This window comes from Trichosurus vulpecula, chromosome 4 (assembly GCF_011100635.1).
Source record: "Trichosurus vulpecula isolate mTriVul1 chromosome 4, mTriVul1.pri, whole genome shotgun sequence".
Taxonomy (NCBI): Eukaryota; Metazoa; Chordata; class Mammalia; order Diprotodontia; family Phalangeridae; genus Trichosurus; species Trichosurus vulpecula.
In genome coordinates, this window is record NC_050576.1 from 34,033,551 (window position 1) to 34,053,044 (window position 19,494).

At 48.9% G+C, this 19,494-nt stretch overlaps 1 protein-coding gene across 1 annotated transcript in view; it reads left to right on the forward strand.

Moving 5' to 3' along the window:
• EIF2B3 (eukaryotic translation initiation factor 2B subunit gamma) overlaps nucleotides 1-19,494 on the forward strand; it is a 79,742-nt gene that overhangs the window by 28,721 nt on the left and 31,527 nt on the right. The window contains exons 5-6 of the mRNA XM_036755885.1: nucleotides 4,281-4,392; nucleotides 16,448-16,537. Of these exons, the coding sequence (XP_036611780.1) occupies nucleotides 4,281-4,392; nucleotides 16,448-16,537 (202 nt within the window). The remainder of the gene's footprint in view (nucleotides 1-4,280; nucleotides 4,393-16,447; nucleotides 16,538-19,494) is intronic.

Genomic DNA, 19,494 nt, shown 5'->3' on the forward strand with positions numbered 1-19,494 from the left:
TGTTTCCTGCCTGGTATGACAGATAAAAGAAAAGCCACCTTGTCCCCTCAAGGGTGGCCTGCCTGCCCCTCTGGGAGCCATCTGCCCACAGCAGCCCAGCATCCTGGGGCCTTTCCCCTCATGAGCCCAGGGCCTTCTGGGGACAGATTTGCCAGCAAAGACAGCCTTTTAGATTGCAGTAGAGGAGTGGGGGGCCATTGAAGAGGGGGGACCACTGTCCTCTCACTGCCTCCATTCCTCCAAGCTTTGCAGTGGTATCATCCTCTTTCTTCTCTTTCCCTCCAGCTAGACAGGTATCAATCTGAAGAGCAAATGAGATCTGTGGTAGCAGCCTCTGTAGATTCTGGGTGCTGCTAGTGTTGTCATCGGACTCCTCATGGAGGCCTTTTCCCTCTCTTCCCCCCATCCCACCTCCACCTCTCACCCCTATCGCTCAGCCATCTTTTTTAAATTTAATTTTCCAATTAATACCGCCCCCGCCATTGAAAAGAAAAAAGAAAAGCAACAGTCAAGCAGAATGGATTCCCACATGGACTGTGGCCACAAAAGTACATCGGAGCTCTTAAGCCTTTCAGAGCCTCCTGCAGTCTTGACTTTATGTTGGTCCAGGAAGAGGAGCTCACAGTGGCTTCTGGGGAGCCTCCCTTCTTTGTCTCTGCTGTCTCTGAACACAGACCCCTCCAAATCTTTGGCCAGTCTGGTCAAAGCGAGAGGCTGCTGGCTTTTTGGGCAGCATCCTTTCCTCTTGCCTACGGGCTACCAGCCAACTTTTTGGGAAGTTCCGGTGTGGAAGAAGTCACTTTGGGTAATTTCTCCCATATTACTCAGCCTGTTGTAATGTGTTTAGGTTTTTACAGGAGGAGGTGGAGTGGATCCTCCTGTCCCCATTCAGGTGGCCGTCTTGAATGGCATCTGGACGTCTAGTACAATCCCTTCTTTGTAAAGTTTAAGAAACAGACCCAAAGAAAGGGGATGACTTGGCAAAAGTCCCACAAGAAGTAAGTAGCAGAACCAGAATTGAAGCCAGGCCCTCGACGCTGTATCTAGTGCTCTTTTCTCACGTGTCCTGTGCCTAGATTTAAGAAACCACCTTTACGAGCTGAGGAGGGGGGAGGCTTGGCTAAGTGACAGTTCAGGTGGGAAAGATTGGGGGGCTTTTAGCAGACTACTGCTAGTAATGAGAGTCAGCCAGATGGCACTCAGCAAACCCTCATGCCAGAGGTGCTAATTCTCATGAACACACTATATACCCCTTTTGAGTTCCCCATCACTGGTGGTCTTCTGGTCCCTTTGGGTGTCATGGAGAGGATTCTTGTTTTGAATATTTATTGGGCTGGACCTCAGAGGTCCCTTCTTTGAAATTCTGACTCTTTTAACCAGAAGTTGTAATGGTGGGAAGAGAAAGTGGGGTAAGGAATTTCAGCAAAGAAAGAGGCATCTGACATGGTGACAGAATTGAAGAGACAAGGGACAAAGTTTAGAGTTGGCATTAGGACAGGAATGCTGTTTTTATCATGTAGAAAGCTGGAGCCATTCCATGCACAGGGATCAGGGTTCACACTGTTGGAATGGATGCTCATCCTGAGGGAGGAAGTGTGGTGACCTGAAGACGGAGCCTTGGGGACCCAACACTGATGGAACTAAGAGGAGCTGGTGCTTGCAGGAAAGGGGTGGCCTTGCACCTTCAACTTCACAATGGGGTTCAGAGGCAGGCTTTGAAGGGAGCTCATTTACCTCCAAAGCAAAGTTGGGCTTTGCCAGAACCAAGCTGCGTAGGAGGCTAGGATTTCAACTTCACTGAGATCGTGGTTATTCTGTCAGCTGTAAGGGAGCAAATATAATTGAAGACCAAGGGGAGTAGGGAAAGGGTTAAAAATACAACTTAGCTGAAAAATTATCTGTAAACTGTTGGTTCCAGGCCCTTCCTCTCGTAATGTGGTTTTGTGAGCCCCAAGGAGTTGGGCAGGGCCAGAATATTCCAGGATTTATCCAAAAATAACATCCTAAGTTTTTCTTTGCATGTTTGAATCAGAGTCATAGCACCAGGGGCTGGACTGTGTAGTCCAGTGTCAGTATGATGGAGCCCTTCGTAGGTGGGCTTGGGGTATGGGGAGCACTGGCCTATGAACTGGGAGATCTGAACTCCAGTTTTCCTTTTGCCATTGACCAGCTGGCTGGCTACATGCAAGTTCCTTGATCCCACTGGGCCTTAGTTCCCTCATCTTTAAACTGAGGGAGCCAGGCTCTATGATTCACAGGGTCATTTCTAGCTCTAGATTCGAGCAGGGGTTCTTAACTGGGGCCCATGGGTCCAGAGGTTTCAGGTGGTCCATCATCTTGGGTAGAACTTTATTTTCACTAATCCCTAATTGAAATCTAGCATGTCCTTTAATTATTAATGCAGGCCATAAACCACAGTAGTTTTAGGCTTTTGACCAAAGGGTCCATGGCCCCCAGATGATGAAGAGTCTGTATTCTTCCTGCCACTCCACAAGCTGTGCATGCCTTTTCAAACCCTGGCTTCTATTTGGTGCATTCCCCTCCCAGGACCATGGCTTCAGTTAAGGCCTAGTCCATGCCCCACACTTCACAGGCAAAGATGCTCAGGCCCAGTTTTTAGTGTTAAAGACACAGCTAACTTTTGTACAGGGCTGCTTGAAATGCTTCTTTCCATATGTTATCTCATTTGGGAACTGCAAGGATCACATAGACAGAACCTTGAATTAACTCCATAGCTGGGGGCATGGCACCCCTGGATGTGGATCCTCTCCAGACTCCTTCTGGAGCCTCCCTAAATGAGATGCAGAAAAGTTAAGTCACCTGCCCAAGGTCATCAGGCTAGTGAACGTCAGACACCCAGTAAACCCAGGGCTCTTGACTCCAAGCCCACCACACCACACTTCCCTTTCTCAAAATGTTTGGTGCCTGAGACTTCCTCGTCCCGGTGGCACAGTCCATCTGTGAAATGGGGATATTAACAGCACCTACCTCCCAGGGTTGTTTTGAGGATCAGATGAGATAGTATCTGTAAGTGCCCTGCCAACCTTAAAATGCCCCACAAATGCTCACTCTTCTTGGTTGGATCAGTTCACAACTCCACCAACAATAATGCTCACTATCCTTAAAGCAGAGGGAGAGCAGAGGGAGCTGGTCAGGAAGCTGAGGCAGAATGTAAGTGCCTTGAAGGCATCGATGGTTTTGTATCTTCCCCTGCTGGCACTCAGTGAACATGAAATACTTGCTTGAGGAATTGAATGGAATCAGATTAAGAATGGCTAGTCTTGACCTTGGAGTTTGCGTTCAGTTCCTGCCTCTGATAGCAGCTAGGAGGCTGTGTGACCTTAGTGCAGTCATTGAACTGAGCCTGGTTTTCCCTAGGTAGAGTAGGAGTAATAATAAGCCTGGTACTGTTTCTCTAGAAGGGCTGTTGTGAGACCCACATGCAAACACACTTGTACAGGATGTGACATTGTTTGGATGTTAGTTATTATTAGCAATTTAGGGGAAACAGGAAACAATCATGAAGAGTCAGGCACAGCCTAAGTGACTGAATGACAACAGTGACAGCTGGCGTCTAGCAGGCATTTAATAAATGTTTATTAATTGAGTGACTGTTTCTGCCAGTACTTAGAAAATGGTTCTGTAGGAGCCAGTCATGGATCACTCAAAACCAGTCCTGACCAGTAACCCCATTTCCCTTTTTGTTGGGGTGAGAGGGCCAGCTCAGAAGGATGCCCACAGAGTGCTGATGCCCTGGCTCCAGCTGACATGCAGCCTTGTTTCCTTCTGTTCTTCTCCTAGCGTATACAGGACAGTCCAGCTGGGTTCCTCCTGGTTCCCAGAACATAACGCTCACCTTTTCCACATTGCTCAAGTCTTTGCCTGAAATTCCCTTCTCTTTTCCTTGACCGTGCGCTCACTCCAGTTCCTCTGGCTGCCTAGCAGAAGCATACCCATCCTTTGAGGACTAACTAGAGAACAGCCCCAGACACCCTGTGATGCCATTTTGGCAGACACGTTGCCCCCAAGGGCGCCCTTGACATTGGAGCCAGGCAGCTGTTCCACAGGCCCCTGGCTGAGCCACATGGGCACTAGCCTTGCACCCATCTTTTCCTGGGGTCTATGAATGTGTCCTCAGTACCATGTAATGTGGATCAAGGTTCCAGCTGGGTGGTTAGGGTTTGGGCTCCAAGGACGGGGAGCAGCTCACCTTGGTCCTTAGCGAGCCAAGGCCCTGGTAGCCAGTGCACGTGTCTGATGATCTGCTTCTTGTGACTCAGTGGAGCAGCGGGACTTTGTTGGTGTGGACAGCACAGGAAAGAGGCTCCTCTTCATGGCTAACGAGGCCGACTTGGACGAAGAACTCGTCATTAAGGCGTCGATCCTGCAGAGGTAAGCCTGGGGCTTACCTGGTGGTGCTTCTCACCCTTAAACGACAGTGACTCAAATTGGCATAAAGTGGATGGGGAGGACAGTGATGTGAGCTCAGCAGATCTGTATGAAATGGCCCCTGGTGCCCAAGCCTGTCCCGAAGATGGCAATCATTAGGAAAACTTTGCCTTCTTGTCACCCTTTTCAGCCAGGGGAAACCCTCAAAGAGGGAGGATTGGGAAACTCTGGGTTTGTTTGGGAGTACGTCCCATTGGTCCTTTTGGGGCCTGATTCTCTTAGGAGAAGGGTGTGTGTGTGTGTGTGTGTGTGTGTGTGTGTGTGTGTGTGTATGTACATACATGTGTGTGTGCACATGCATGCATTTGGGGAGGGGGTGTCCAGACCTTTCTGTAGGCACAAAATCTAGGTGCTTGTCTTTTGCTTTATCTGTGCCTAGGGCCATAAGGCAGACGGAATATTTTATGTGACATTGTAATTGACAAAAATAAAGATAAAAGTCAGTTTTCAATTGGCCCAGTGATTCCCTTCCCCAGAGGCCTCTCTCCAACCATAACACACGAATATGAAAAGGGCATTGGTCAGACTTTTTGCCATCCACGCGCTTCCCTCTGTGCCTGTCAGGATGTGGCCTTGCCATCTGCCAGGGCAGGTTGGGCACCATGATAAGCACTTCACAGTTACCTCGTTTGATGTGCTTGTGTCTGGTGCCTCTGCCTGGGCACTATCGGTCTGGTCTGTGGCTGTTAGAACACAGCCAGACTGAGCAAAAATGAGGTCAGAAATCTCAGGGAAATAGTGGGAAAGAATTGGGGGATGGGGGCCTCAAAGCACCAGACCTTCTGTGTTCCGTGAAGCAGGAAGAACCCAAGCTTTGGCTGATCTGGGGGTACAGACCAGTAAGCAAGACCTTGAGCTGTCGGGGCCTGCCCAGCGTTCAGCGCATCCAAGGACACCAACGACTGCTGACCCAGACTCCTGGGAAAACGGAAGGCAGGTAGCAGAAAGGAGGCCCCATGTAAACTGGGACCTCAGCTTAAAAAAGTCGCATTGGTCCCAAACCAGAGGAGAGTGGCACAGAGGCCCCTGGTACAACCAATGCTGGGCAGGCAGGACTTCATAAGTGCAAGTCCCTGAGCTCTGCCTTATGGCTAGAGGGAAGACGGGAAAGTCCCAGCCTTGAGGAGGTCACGCTGTGATGGGGGAAGCCAGGACAGGGGCATGGGGGGAGAGAGGGCACATACAGACACACCACCAGTAACTATAAGGCCATCATGGTGGGGGTGGCACTGATGGCTGGGGGCATTTTAGTGGCAGATCTGGGCTGGAAGTACTGCTCTTGGGAGTCTGGATCAAGGGCTCTTCCCATCATTTGGGATTGGTTTTTTGCTCTAAGTATTATTTTCCTCCATTTCCTGGCTCTTGGTCCTCGATGCTCTGTGGGAGTTTCCTTTGTTGATTAGATGAGGCAGTTGTCTGAAGAAGGGAGCAGGGAATGCCTCTGGAGCTAACTGTTGGGGTGCTTTCTGCCTCAGCTGTGTGATGGATGGGGTAAGCCTGCCCTGGACTTCTAGGCCTTCTGTTGTGGTGCAGCACAGTCTTTCCAGTTTTTTCATTTCTTTACTTCATTTCAGATCCAGAGACCTTGGTTGGTATGTATGAAAAACAAGAGAGTCTTAGGAAAGCAATATATAAAGTGGTTAGGCAGCACTTGTTCTGAACAGGATCTGGGAGTTTGGATGGCCTGACATCTCAGAATGAACCTGCAGGGGGTGTGGTGGCCCCTAGACTAATTGGGATCTTGGACTGCATTGAGGGAGGCAGAGCTTCCAGGAATGTGAAGGTGAGAGTCCCACTGTGCTCTGGCCTCCTGAAGCCCCCAGGGTAGAACCTGGAACACTGGGGGGTGGGGGAGGGGAGTTTAAAGGTGGCCAGTTTAGGCTTGATGTCAGGAAGAACTGCCCAATAGAGAGTGTTTCAGAGTGGAACAGCGTGCTGGAGAGGGGCTGACTGCCCCTCCTGGGAGCTGTCCAGGGCATGCTAGATGAGTCCTTGTTAGGGTTACTCTCATTGCTGGGTGGGGCTAGGCTGGCCCTGCTCTCCTCCTGGGCCTTAGACTCTGGCCTTCAGAAGTTTCAGAGTGGGCCTAGCCCCTACTTCTTTGATCTCTGCACCTTTTTCTGGTTTGGGGGGAATGGGACCTTATAAGGGAGGCAGAGTCCTGGGCTACCTGCTCAGACCCCACATGAATGGTTCAGTGAGGACACTTCCACTCGAGCCTCAAGATGTTTGCCCACTGTATGAGCAGGATTGGCAGGCTGGGATTTTGGAGTCTTCTCCATCTCAGCCTTTGGCAGCTTTTAGCCTGGAGAGAGCATGAGCGTTCTGCAAGCTTTGTTTGCTTCCCTTCTTAGAAAGAGAGCTCGAGCAGTTGTTTTCCTGCTGGGGGGCAGTTAGACAGCTCCGCCTCCATCCCTCAGAGGGAGATAGCCAGAGACACCTGCTGGGGAGGGCCACCCATGGCAGCAGGCAGCCGTCCCTCTCTGTGGGTGTTCCTTGTGTCCAGATGCAGGTGCTGCTCCAGGCCTGGCAGCCGCCCCACTCCTCATTACCTCATCTGGCTTGGCCACAATAGAATCCTTCCTTTACTACATGTGGACAAGAGGAGTGGGAACTCAGTCACTTTCAGGGAACGCTAGCCTTGGAAAAAGGTAGAGGAATTCAGGACTGCACGGTTTTGTCTGGGGATAAAAATGTCCTTTCAGAGCAATAGATGGAAATCGCAAAGAGACAAGGAAAAACTTGCACTAAATTGAGCAATGGGGGCTGTCCAGAAGGGGGATGGGCTGCTCCTGGTGGTGGTAGGTCCCCCTCACTGCTGCCTTAGATGTATTGTGGAGTGAATCTTTCTTGTTCAGTGCCCAGAGACCCTGGGATGTTGTGATCCCTCCGGCCTTTCCTAAGCTCACTGTCCTCATAAACCTGGTCTGGCTGCTGGGATCCTGCTGTTGCTGCTGCTGCCCCAAGGTGTAGAGATCATGCTGGTTAGCTTGGGCCACCAGCTCCTCCTGGAACCTTAGTCAAGGATATTTATTAAATGGCTGCCCTAGGCCAGGTCCTGTGCTAAGCATTGGGGATGCAAAGAAAGGCAAAAGATGGTCCCTGCCCTCAAGGAGCTTACAGGCTAATGGGGGTGACAACATGGGCACAACCAGGTACAAATAAGCTTTGGATAAATATGGAAGTAATAGAGAGAAGGCACTAGAATGAAGGGGAATCTAGAAAGGCTTCCTATAGCAGGTAGGATTCTAGTTGGGACCTGAAAGAAGCCAGGGAAACCAAGAGGCAGAAATGAGGAGGGAGGGCATTCCAGGCATGAGGCACAGCTAGAGAAAATGTCCAGAGTTGGGAGATGAAGCATCTTCTTCATGGAACAGTGAGGAGGACAGTGTCGGTAGATCATAGAGTATGTGAAGGAGTATAAGGTGTAAGAAGACTGGAAAGCTAAGGGAGGGCAGGGCAGGTTAGGAAGGGCTTTGAATGTCAAACAGAGAATTTTATATTTGATCTTGGAAGTGATAGGGAGTCATTGGAATTTCAGTGGGAGGTGGGGGCAGGGTGACATGCATTAGGAAGATGGGCAAGAGTGGGGAGAGAAACCAGTCAGGAAGACCAACCAATAGGTGACTGCAATAGAGCCTGTTTAGGTCAGTGTCAGAGGAGAGCTCTTGTATGCAAGAGATACTAGAAAGGTTCAATTGACGGGCCTTGGCAACAAATTGGGTATGGAGAGGGGGAGCGTTAGGGAAGCCTGGGTGACTAGGAGGTTGAGGACTCTCCACAGAAGGAGTAGATTTAGGAAGAGGAGAGGGTTGGAGTGGGGGGAGATGACGAGTTCAATTTGGGGCATATTGTGTTTAAGATGTCTACACAACATCTGTTTTGTGATATCTGGTAGGCCTTTGGAAATATAAGACCAGAAGCCAGGAGAGAAGTGAAGGTTGGCTAAGTAGATTTGAGAAGCATCAGCAGAGAGGTGATCACTAAATCCTTAGGACCTGCCGAGATCCTCAAGTGAAGTAAGAGAGAAGGAAGAGAAGAAGGCCTGGGGGACACCCACAGTTATTGAATGTGCCCTGGATGGAGATCCAGGGGAAGAGATGGAGGAGGAGAACCAGGAGAGAGCAGTGTCAGAAGACCCCAGGGAAGAGAGGAGGAAAGAGAAGAGGGTGATGGACGGTGTCAGAGGCTGCAGAGAAGGATGAGGGCGAGGAAAAAAGCCACCCGCTTCAGTCCTTAAGAGGTGGCTACTAGCTGGTTACCTTGGAGAGTCCTTTCAGTCGAATGATAAAGTTGGAAGCCAGACTCCAGAGTTCAGAAGAGAGTGAGGGGTGAGGAAGTGGAAAAGGGATGGGCTGATAGCTATGAGAGAGGGGTGGTACAAGTGGATGGGGGCCCTAGGGTAAGATTTCTTCTGTCATTAATTTCCGAGCTTCCTTTATCATTGAATACTAATTCCAAGCACTGTGGTCCCCATGTGGGCTTGACTCCCTGGGCTCCAAATCTGCTGCATCCATTTGTTAATGAATCGCCCCTGGCTGGTGGCCCCCCTTCCCGAAGACCTCATTTTCTCCATTGCTTCTTTTCATTCTCCACTCTGGCTCTCCACCCCGCAGACCACGATTGTGCTATCCTAAAAGTTATTTTCAAGGGAAAATACACCATAGCACACAAAAAAGCGACCTGCCTCGGCCCTGAGGGTTGCTTAATGTGTGGGCTTTCTCCCTTGCTTCCGTTTACTGACCCCACCATGATGGGGCCCTGGCTGGGCATCGCTGCCTGCAGCAGCACCTGGGCCAGGAGCGCTGCCACTTGGCATTCGTTCCCCTGGCCACGTGGGGTTGAGTTTTTTAGTAACGTGAGGTTCATTTTCTCTTAACCAAAAACTAGGTGCTGCTCCTTCATTCCTTACAGTCGCTGCTTACTGAACTTCCTCGTGTACTTAGGCTGGGAGCTCCTTGAGAGCAGAGGCTATTTTTTGCCCTTCTTTATGTTCCCAGCAATTAATATAGTGCCTGGCACATAATAGGCACTTAATAAAATGCTTGTTGTCTTGGCTGCACTATGAGGAAAAGCTAGGAAATACAAACAGATCAAGTGTCCTTCTAGCCAAGCAGCACTGCCATGACATTCCACAAACAAGCCCGTCAGCCCTCCCCCCCACCCCAACTTTGCCTGAGTCTGCTTACTCCCCCTTGGCCCCAAATCGACCTTCTTTGGAAAGGCTGTGGATCAGGCTCTCAGGACCTGCCCCTTCTTGCCCCATTCAGTACCCTCCCAGCTTCCTTCACACAGATCTGGGAAGGATGAGAATATTCCCCACTGAAGGGAAATTCCTAGTCTTTTGTGAGCTCCAAGACCTCCTGTTTTTCCTGCTCCTTCTCCCACTGCCTTAATGCACTGCAGGAAGAAAATAGATCAGACCACATTTGGCTCTGAAAGCACTTTTTCACGTAGCTTGTTTAATACATTCATTCGGGTTCTGGACTTGGAGCGTGGCTCTTCAATCCAAAGCAGATTTGTTGAGTGCTGCTGACTATCTCGGTCTGTTGCCTAGGTCCAATTTTTAAAGCTCTTTGGGGAAGGAATTTCTACAGCCTTCCTGGTTCCAGTTGTAAACTGTCTTCTCTGCTGCCTTTTGTGCTGAAGGCCCCTCCTGTCTTCTAAACCATTTCCCTCTGGTCCATCTATAGATGAAAGTAATGCCTTCATACCCTGAATGCCCTTTTTTCAGCTGTAGAGCCCAGTGATTTTTCTGAACAAAAATTTTTAACTACTTTAGCTTTTCTGGTGGGGCCTTGGTTTCCATCTCCTTGTTTTTGTGATATTTCTGACCCCTCCATCACACACCTCAAAATCTGAAATGTTCCTTAGGACCAAGTCTTTTAAGAAAACAAATGCCTGGCAAGCGCCAAGTGTACCCAGATGCTCTGAGGGCTTTGGTTGACCACACTGTGAACTGACAGTGCAGTGCAGCCACCCAGGAAGACTCGAGTCATCCTTCTTATTTCAGGACTTCGAGGATCCAAGTAAGTCACATGAATAAATACTCCAGGAAAACAAGCTGACTCGGGGCCCAGGAGACTCAGTGCTTTGAGGTGATGGTCAGCAATGAGCAACACATTTAATGAGAGTTTGGATTTTTAAAATATCTCAGCACCGACCAAACTAAATCAAATAAGATGACGTTATTAGAGATGGATGTAAAATCTCCCCCTTGGGTCCAAAAAACCATCTTTACAAATCCAAGATGGGGGGCAGGAATGGCTAGATAGCAGTACATCTGAAAAAGCTCTTGAAGTCTGAATGGACCAATAGGATTCAGTAGGAGGCAGCCCAGTAGTGTGACAGCCCTAAGAGTGAATTGCATCTGACACTATAGGAAGAGAGGCCTCGAATTGGTCTCAGCTGTAGTCAGACTGCCTACCATTGCATATTGAGAGTGGCATTTTTCTGGGCCGTATAGCTTTAGAGAGCAGATTAGAGCTCTGGGAGGGTCACAGGAGTTAGGACTTGAACTCAGGTTTCCCCAACTTTGAGACCGGCTCTTTATCTACTGTGCCATACTGGGCCAGTGGTTTTTAAATTTAACATTTAAATTTTTTTTTTCATTTTTTAAAATGAAATTAATTTATTTTTAGTTTTCAGCATTCACTTTTATAAGATTGTGAGTTCTAAATTTTTCCACCTCTCCCCTGATATAGTCTATACATGTACAATCATATTAAACATATTTCCACATTAGTCATGTTGTGAAAGAAGAATTAGAACAAAAGGGGAGAACCACAAGAAAGAAAAGAAAAGAAAATAGTCTGCTTCAATCTGCGTTCAGACTACACAGTTCTTTCTCTGGATGTGGATGGCATTTTCCACCATGAGTCCTCTGGAATTGGGTTACATCATTGTATTGCTGAAAAGAGCTAAGTCTGTCAGAGGTGGTCATCGAACAATATTGCTGTTATGATGTACCATGTTCTCCTGGTTCTGCTCACTTCACTCAGCATCAGTTTATGTAAATCTTTCCAGGTTTTTCTGAAATCTGCCTGCTCATCATTTCTTATCGAACAGTAGTATCCCATTACATTCATACATCATAACTTGTTCAGCGATTCCCCAATTGATGGGCATCCCCTCTATTTCTTTGCCACCATAAGAAGAGCTGCTGTAAATATGTTTGTACATATGGGTCCTTTTCTCTTTTTTATGATCTCTTTGGGATACAGATGCCAGTGGTTTTTTTAAAGGCTTATTTAAGATTAGGGGAAAACTTCCAAACAATTGGAACTAGCCAAACATGGAATGGAGGTCTTCAGGAAAAGACTGGATGACATCCTTCAGGGTAAGGCACAGAGGAGTCTTACTCAGGTGTGGTCAGGACTTGAGGTCTACTCCTCAGAGGCCTCTCCCAGCTCAGAGACTCTGTGGTCCTGGATGTTGTTGGTGCTTGAGGCTGCTCCTGGGCTTTGGTGAGTGGGCCTCACCTGCTGTATCAGCCAGTAGGTCTTGACTTCTCAGGTCCTTTGTTTTCTCATCTCTAAAGTGGGGAGGGGAAGGGGTTGAACTAGATGAGCTCTTAAGGCCCTTTCCAGCTCCAGGTCTAGAGTCTGATGAACCTGCAGACTTCTAGTGGCTTGTCTTTAGACCAGGGCCCCATCCTGCTTCTGAGCTGTGTGACCTTGGACAAATCACCCCATCCTCCATTTCCACATCTATAAAACTTCCCTGGCCACTTTGGAAGGCTTCTATGATTCTCAAATGAGCTCATTCTTGGATAACATCCCACAGTAGACAGGTCAGTGAGTGCTACAAAGGCGCAGGTGGCATGCTTGTCAGATTTGTAGGTGACACAGAGGGATAGCTAACACATTGGGTGATGGCAGACATTTCGAACTGGCCCAGGCCCACCCTTCTTCACTTTGCTGTTTCTCTCAAGGGCACCACCATCCTTCCCGCTGCTTCAGTGTCTTCCTGAGCTCCTCACTCTCCCTCACACCCTCATCCAGCCAATTCCCAAGTCTTGTCTCTCTTAGTCTCATGAACCCTTCCGATTCAGTTCACCTGGTGCAGTCCTTCAGCACCTACTTTACAGCTGTGCACCTGGCTTCCCTAAAGCACAAGGCTAACCGTGACTTATCCTTGGCTTCCAAAACCTCCTCTTTCAACTGCAGTCCAATCCAGTCATTGATAAAAATGTTAAACTGCACTGGAGACCCTCTGCCCAGGTGACATTGTGCCTTTAGGGGAATGGACTTTGCAGTGGGTGTGTGACCCCACCCCCTCCTAAAACATTAGACATTTAAGCCAGTAGAGCCTAGGGGAGGAAGAGGGGCCTTCCTGTTCCATAGCTCTCTGAATCTGGATGTGGGCATTCAGATGGGGTGGGGGGGGTGGCGTTTTTAAAGTCCTCTTGAAGCCTTCCCCACATCACTATCAGATTCTCCCCTCTCTTCCCAATAGAGTTGTCCATAAGCACAGTCAAGCAAAGTCAGTGTGTTGGCCATGTCTGAAAATGTGTGTGTCTTGTGACATAGCAGCTCTCTTCTGAGAAGCAGGTGATAATGGCTTCTGCAGGCATGATTGGGCATTGCCTTGATCCATTGATCAAGATTCAGAGGACTCTTTATGAAGACTCAGAGCTCACTTGGTGCTTGCTGACTGCATTGCTGAGACCACTTTCCTAGTTTGCGCCTTAGAATTAGGAAGCTTGTTGGCACAGGCCATTGCCCCGCCAGCCAGTCTGCAGATACCAAATAAGTACCTCCTACTCCTCAGGTGCTGGGGATACTGAGGGAAATTTGAAACAGCGCCTGCTTTCAGAGAACTTACAGTTAGTCTAGGAGAGGAGATAGCACGGACCCACTGGGATAGATAATGTAGGAACTAGGAGGTCTCACTTCTGTCACCTCAGAGACCAGCAAGTTTGGTTGTGGGCAGAGATGTGTAAGAAGAGGATCCCTTTCCTGCCTGGAGGAACTAACTGCCTTTCTACAAACCAGCCCCCTGGGAATCTCAGGCTAGTGAGGGCACTTGCTCAGAAATTGGGTTCATTGCATTCCTTCTGGTTACTAAGCGGTTTTCTGGATTATTCCTGAAAACTTCAGCCATGTCAGTCTTCCTCCTGAGCCCAGGCTCCTTTGGACAGGGAAGATCCTCAAGCTTGCTGGCTGGGCTCACAGCAGCCTCAGAGAATCAGGAGCTTAGCCTTTTCCATAAGAATAATAACAGCTAGCACTTATACGGAGGCACTGTGCTAAGCATTTTACAATTCCTATCTCATTTGAGCCTCACAATGAGGGGTGGTTATTATCCCCATTTTACAGGTGAGGAAACTGAGGCTGACACAGGTTAAGTGCCCTGCCCAGGGTCACACAGCTAGCAAGTATCAGAGGTTGGATTTGAACTCAGGTCTTCCTGACTCTAGGCCCAGCACTCTATCCACTGCACCCGCTAGCATTCGAGAGGGCCCAGGGAACTGCTCTCAGATGGTCAGAGGAAGTAGAAAGGCCAGGTGACAGGCGCTTAGCATTCCAGGGCAGGCTGTCCTTGAAGATTTGTCTCTGGGTAGAGGAAGGATCTCTGAGCTGGACAGCCAGAATGTTTTCTCAGCCATCCCAGGTGGTGTCATTATCAGTCAGGGCTTCAGTTGCTGCTGCTGTTGGGCCTGCGTGTGTGGATGGGGAAATGGGGTCAGGGCTTCCTTCTTGAGCCCTCCTTCTGCTCCCGAATCGTTCCTCTTTCCCATTCCCTTGTTCCACACACAGCCTTTGGCAATTGTTCTGTTTGGGAAAGACCATTTTGTGCCACTGAGGAAATGTCATCCGGCTGGATAAGTGAAATCCTCCTTCTTTCCTTCAGTGCTGCCCCTGGGCTAGCACACCCACTGAGCACCCATAACACTCTGTTAATTACTATAGATGAGGCTGACACACCAGGCAGGTAGTCTTACTGGTATCAGAAATCTGCAAAGCAGGGCCAGGGACATCTTTTCAAGATGAATTTCAGTGCTCTTCCCTATTTAGTAAAAGCCTGGGCCCTTTGGACTGAGCTTTGAGCCCACCCAACTGTAGTGTGTGCCCCAGGGCAGCTGCATCCTGGCCTCCAGCCCACTTCTGTGCAGCCCCTGGAGAGGACTCAGATGGCCTGGGTCAGTGGCTGGTTAACTTAGGGTCTAGTTAGAAAGGAATGGAAGTTGAGAGAAGGCTTTGGAAATTTTACAATATGGGTAAATTGTTTTAACCAGAGCAGAGGAGGTGGGGGCGGGGAGGCGGCGGGAGTGGTCTTAACCACAGTAATTACTTATTTGGAAAAACCTTTCTGTGGCCTCCCCTGAGGTCTCTGGTACTCTGTGGGTGGGGCTTTCCAGTGCTGCTTTTATCCCTGGCTCCATGCTTCTTTAGGATGTTTTGTTTTGTCCAATGTTGGTGCTGCAAATATTTATACATTGCATTCTCTTTGAACTAAAGCAAAGCTGAGGCCATCTTAATGCATTGCAGCCTCATTAGATAGTGAAGGCCAGAGTCGATGACCTCACAGGCCTGTGGAGCATTATCCCCCAGCTTGTCACATTCTCAGCTCTTGCTGTTTATGTGGGTGGGAAGGCAGAAGCCTGTGCCTACCACCCAGCCCCCAACTGCCAGCGATTTCTGAAGTTAGTGCTTTCAGGGATGTCACTAGCCAAGCATTTTCTTCTCAACAAGTTCCCAACAGCCAGTAGGCTTTAAATCTGCCAAGCTTTTCTTGGTTTGGAAGAGCAGGAAAAGGAGGAAGATGAAGGACGTGAGGACTGCCCCTGCAGACGCCTGCCTGGATGGCGACTCCCCCAGAAGACTGTGAGCTCCTGGGGAGCAGGGGTACAACTACTTTTTCCTGTGTCCCCAGAGCTTTGCACAGGGCTTCTTCACATGTAGCAAGTGGTTTAACAAAGGCTTCATTCATCCATGTAGTCAGTTAGTCACAGGTAGTCACCTCCGGGAATTGGGTGTTATGTGAGAATGTCGTCTCTTTAAGTGGCTAGGACTGAGCTCACAGAAGGTTTAGACCAAACAAAGCCACTCTCTAACAGCAGAGAGAAGCCTCTGTCGACAGTCCACCTGCATTTCCACCTCCCAATCCTTGGAGCAAGCCACAAGAATGGGGCAAGGCATTGGCAGCCTTGAATGGTTAGAGTAGAAAATTCCATAACAATAAACATGTATGTGTATATATGATGTATGTGTGTGTATGTGGATATATGATGTATGTGTGTATGATGTATGTGTATGTATGATGTATGTGTGTATGTGGATATACACACACATACACACATGCATATATACGGGTGTGCATGTATATGAGCACTTAAAGTTTGCAAAGTGCTTAACATATGTTATCTTGTCACTTTATCATTGTGCCTGCACTGTGCTCAAGACTGTTGATATAAAGGCAAAAACAAGCCAGTTCACCTTCTCCCAGGAGAGTGTCCAAATAAGTAGAGGATGAAGTAAATTGTCAGCAAGCACCATGAGCTGTGCCCGAGGAGCCCCAGGCCTGGAGCTGAGAGAGGCCTTGTCCATTCCAGCCTCTTGTTTTACAGATGAGGAAACTGAGGCCCAAGAAGGCCGAGCGACTTGTCCAAGGTCAACAAACAAACAAACTAGGGTTTTAAAAAAGAGGGCTGATTTCCAAGAAAATCTGAAACCACAATTGGAGAATCCCTCTTTTCCAGGCTGAGACTGATCCCAGATTTGGCCACACATTATGCTGGTTTCTGTGTGTGCCTGGTTTGGGCAGCACTTAAGGGAGTCAGGCTGTCTGGGGGCAGAGTGGTCATGTGCAGCACCCAGGGCAGTCCCAAGGATGGGGGCGTCCTTCTGGGGCCTGCTGCTGGAATGCTTGTTGAGGCCCTTCCCTAGGCCGGCAAAGCTCCCCCATGCAGGCCTGTGCCCCTGGTAGCCCCTAGGAGCCCAGCAGGGGCGGCGACCATTTCTAAGACTTCTCTTTGCTGCTTGTTTTCTCCTAGGCAGCCTAGAATACGTTTTCAAACAGGTCTTGTGGATGCCCATCTCTACTGCCTGAAGAAATATGTTGTCGATTTCCTGGTTGAAAACAGGTAAGATTGGGGGAGGGAAGTGGAGAGAGTGTCAGATTTTGAGTTTTTAGTAATGGTTAATAGCTTGTTAAAATTTTAATTGCAAAGTGCTTTACAAATATTTTCACATTTGATCCTCACAATAACCCTAGGAGGGAGGTGCTGTTATCATCATCCCCATTTTACAGGTGAAGAAACTGAGGCAGACAGTAGTCAGTTGACTTGCTCAGAGTTATACGGCTGGGTGTGTCTGAGGTCAGATCTGAACTCAGATCTTCCTGTCCTCAGTCCCCAAGCTGTCTCCCCTGCACTGACTTCTAGACTCCAAAATGCTATTTAGATGAAGCTCGGAAGTGAATGGTTTGGGCTCAGTTTATGGAAAGTAAAATTCGTGCTTGTCTTAGAACCTCCTGTTAGCCATCACTCAGACACTGTGACTGTGAAACGCATGAAGTCTTCACCAGATTAGGCTATAAACCTCTGAGGTATCTGTCAGGGTGTGCCTCACTCGTCCTCCTCCACCCCCCCTAGCAATTAACCAGCAAGCAGGTATTAATGTTAGGTGGCTGTGCGCCCCACACTCGGATACGGAGACCAGAACAAGGCCATCCCCGTCCTCCGGGACAATCGATCATTAGATCAAATTAGATCAGGAAGAATCCTGGGGACCTCCAGTTCCTCCCCACAGCAAATACAAAGTAATTTGGAGGGGCAGTAGGGAGGAGGAAATGCTTTGGCTACCAGGAGGCCCCCAAGCTGATCTTCCAAGGGAGCTGGGGATTCCCTAAGAAGTGAGTGGGGACAGCCTGGAGGCAGGGGAGGGAGGGGCAGCAAGGGAGCTGGTTCTGCTTTTCTTTTGTACCCCCAGGACTTGGCACAACTGCCTAATAAATGCTTGTTGATTGATTAAGTCCGTTTGGCCCAACCATAGATTATGTAAAGGGGAGGTGTGTGTAATAAGCTTGGAAAGTCAGCTGGAGCCAGGGCTTTAAATACCAGAGGAGTATCATTGGGAGCCATGAGATCTCCTTGAGCTGGTAGTGAGTGACAGGGTCAGACCTGGCCTCTGCTTGGAGAATGGGCTGCCCAGGGCAGAGCCTGGCAGCCGAGGCCTTCCAGGAGGCCCTTATAATAGAACGGTGCTCAAGGGGCTAATAGGCTCACAGGAGGGTTTGTCAGAGATTGAAGAATGGAGCCCCATCTTTCCCTTGTGTCTCCTTGTAGTGAAGCTTGTGCTCTTTGCTGCTCCCCAGGATTCCATGGTACCTTGGGGGTTTCTGCTGTTGGGACCCTTTTCTGTCCTTTAACCCGCTCAGCCTCGGGGTCTCATCATTATCTCCACAAATGTAGAGCCATCAGGAGTAGGGTGTGAGAGAGAAGGAAGATTTCAGATGATACCTTGTGGGCTCAGCAGAGAATATTTCAGGGATGGGGGAGATCTCAGAGTGCTTGTGGGCAGCTGGAAAGGAATGTCGAAACAGGTGGAAGATTAGAGAGAGGGGAGGTAGTTAAGTTAAGGAGTAGGAATAGGAGGAGTGGGATCGAGGGTATATTGAGAGGAGTTGGCCTTGGCAAAGAGAAGGCTGCCTCCTCATCAGATGAGTAAAAGAAGAGAGAATGGCATCAGGGGGTTGACATGTAGAGAAAGTTAGGAGAGAGTTCATAGTGAACGGTTTCTTTCAAGTTTCGTTGTTGTGATTTTTTATTCATTTTAAACTTAAATACAAAATGAGAAAGGAAAAAAATATATTGCCACGTACACAAGAGAACATGAGAGGATTCAATATAAAACAATACATTTCAATTTCAAGAAAACCTATATAATAAACGCTACCCAATGTTTTCAGATCTTGATTTTCTTAGTAGATTAAGAAGCGGAGTTCTCTGCTCAAAGGGTGATGGGAAGGGAAAGGAGTGAGAAGCTTGGAACAGCCGCTAGGAGAATGAGAGAATGAGGCATGAGGGAGGAATAAGAGGATTGTCTTACTGTAGAGAAGATCCAGTGGATAAGAGATAACAATTTGTAGAACCAGTCAGCAACACGGGAGTAGGAACAGAGTGGGGAGACAGTGGGAGTGATCTGGCATGGGGCTTTTATGAGCCACTAACCACTTGCCATAGGACAAGAGAGAGGGATTCTAGAATCTAGGATGTTGTACTATTGATCTGATTAACTGCAGCGTTCAGATGGACAAGGAAGGAAAGTGAAGCCGGGTTAGGGGGAGCTGGGAGAAGAGGGAGGGAAAGGAAGAGGGGCCGGGGGCCTCAGGGCGCTGAGAGAACACAGACCAGGTCTAGAGGAAAAGGGGGAGGAAAGGAGGTCATTGGATAAAGGGTTCCCAGAAGGCTGGATCATGTGAGTGGGACGCTCAGGGTTGGCAGTGCTGAGGTTGAGTGAAGGAGTCGGGATAGAGGCATCATCCTAGTCTGATATAAGGGCAGGGGTTGGGGTGAAGAAAGGAGATGTCCTGGGAATCTATCGATAACGGGCCACCAGGATATGGACAGGCTGATAAATCTCTATAGAGTGACTCTCAGAGAAGAAAAGGCTGCTGAGTGATGCCCATAGAGTCTAGAAGTGACTGTGGGGAGCAAGAAGTAGGCAGACACTTCCCTTGCCCCCCTCCCAAGACTAGTGTCAGTGTTTTTCAGGAGGAGGGGGCAGTGTTGGGAGAAGGTACAACTGGTAAAGGAAAGGATGGACAGGATTTCAGTGTCTTCTGGTCCCTCCCCAGTGAGGCTGAGAGAAGCAGCTTTAAATGGGAGGGCAGTTGGTTAATGACAGAGCAGGAATTCCAGGGGACATGATGGAAGGGGCAAGGGGGAACTGGCAGGGCTAGGGCTGGGGTGGACAGGGAAGAGAGGGTATGAAGTAGGAAGGAGAGTCAGTGTCCCTGAGATTGGGAGAGCCAAAGTGAGGAGAGGGGAAAGGGAAAGGACTCTGAAGATCCACTGGTGATAACAGCTGAGTGGAATGC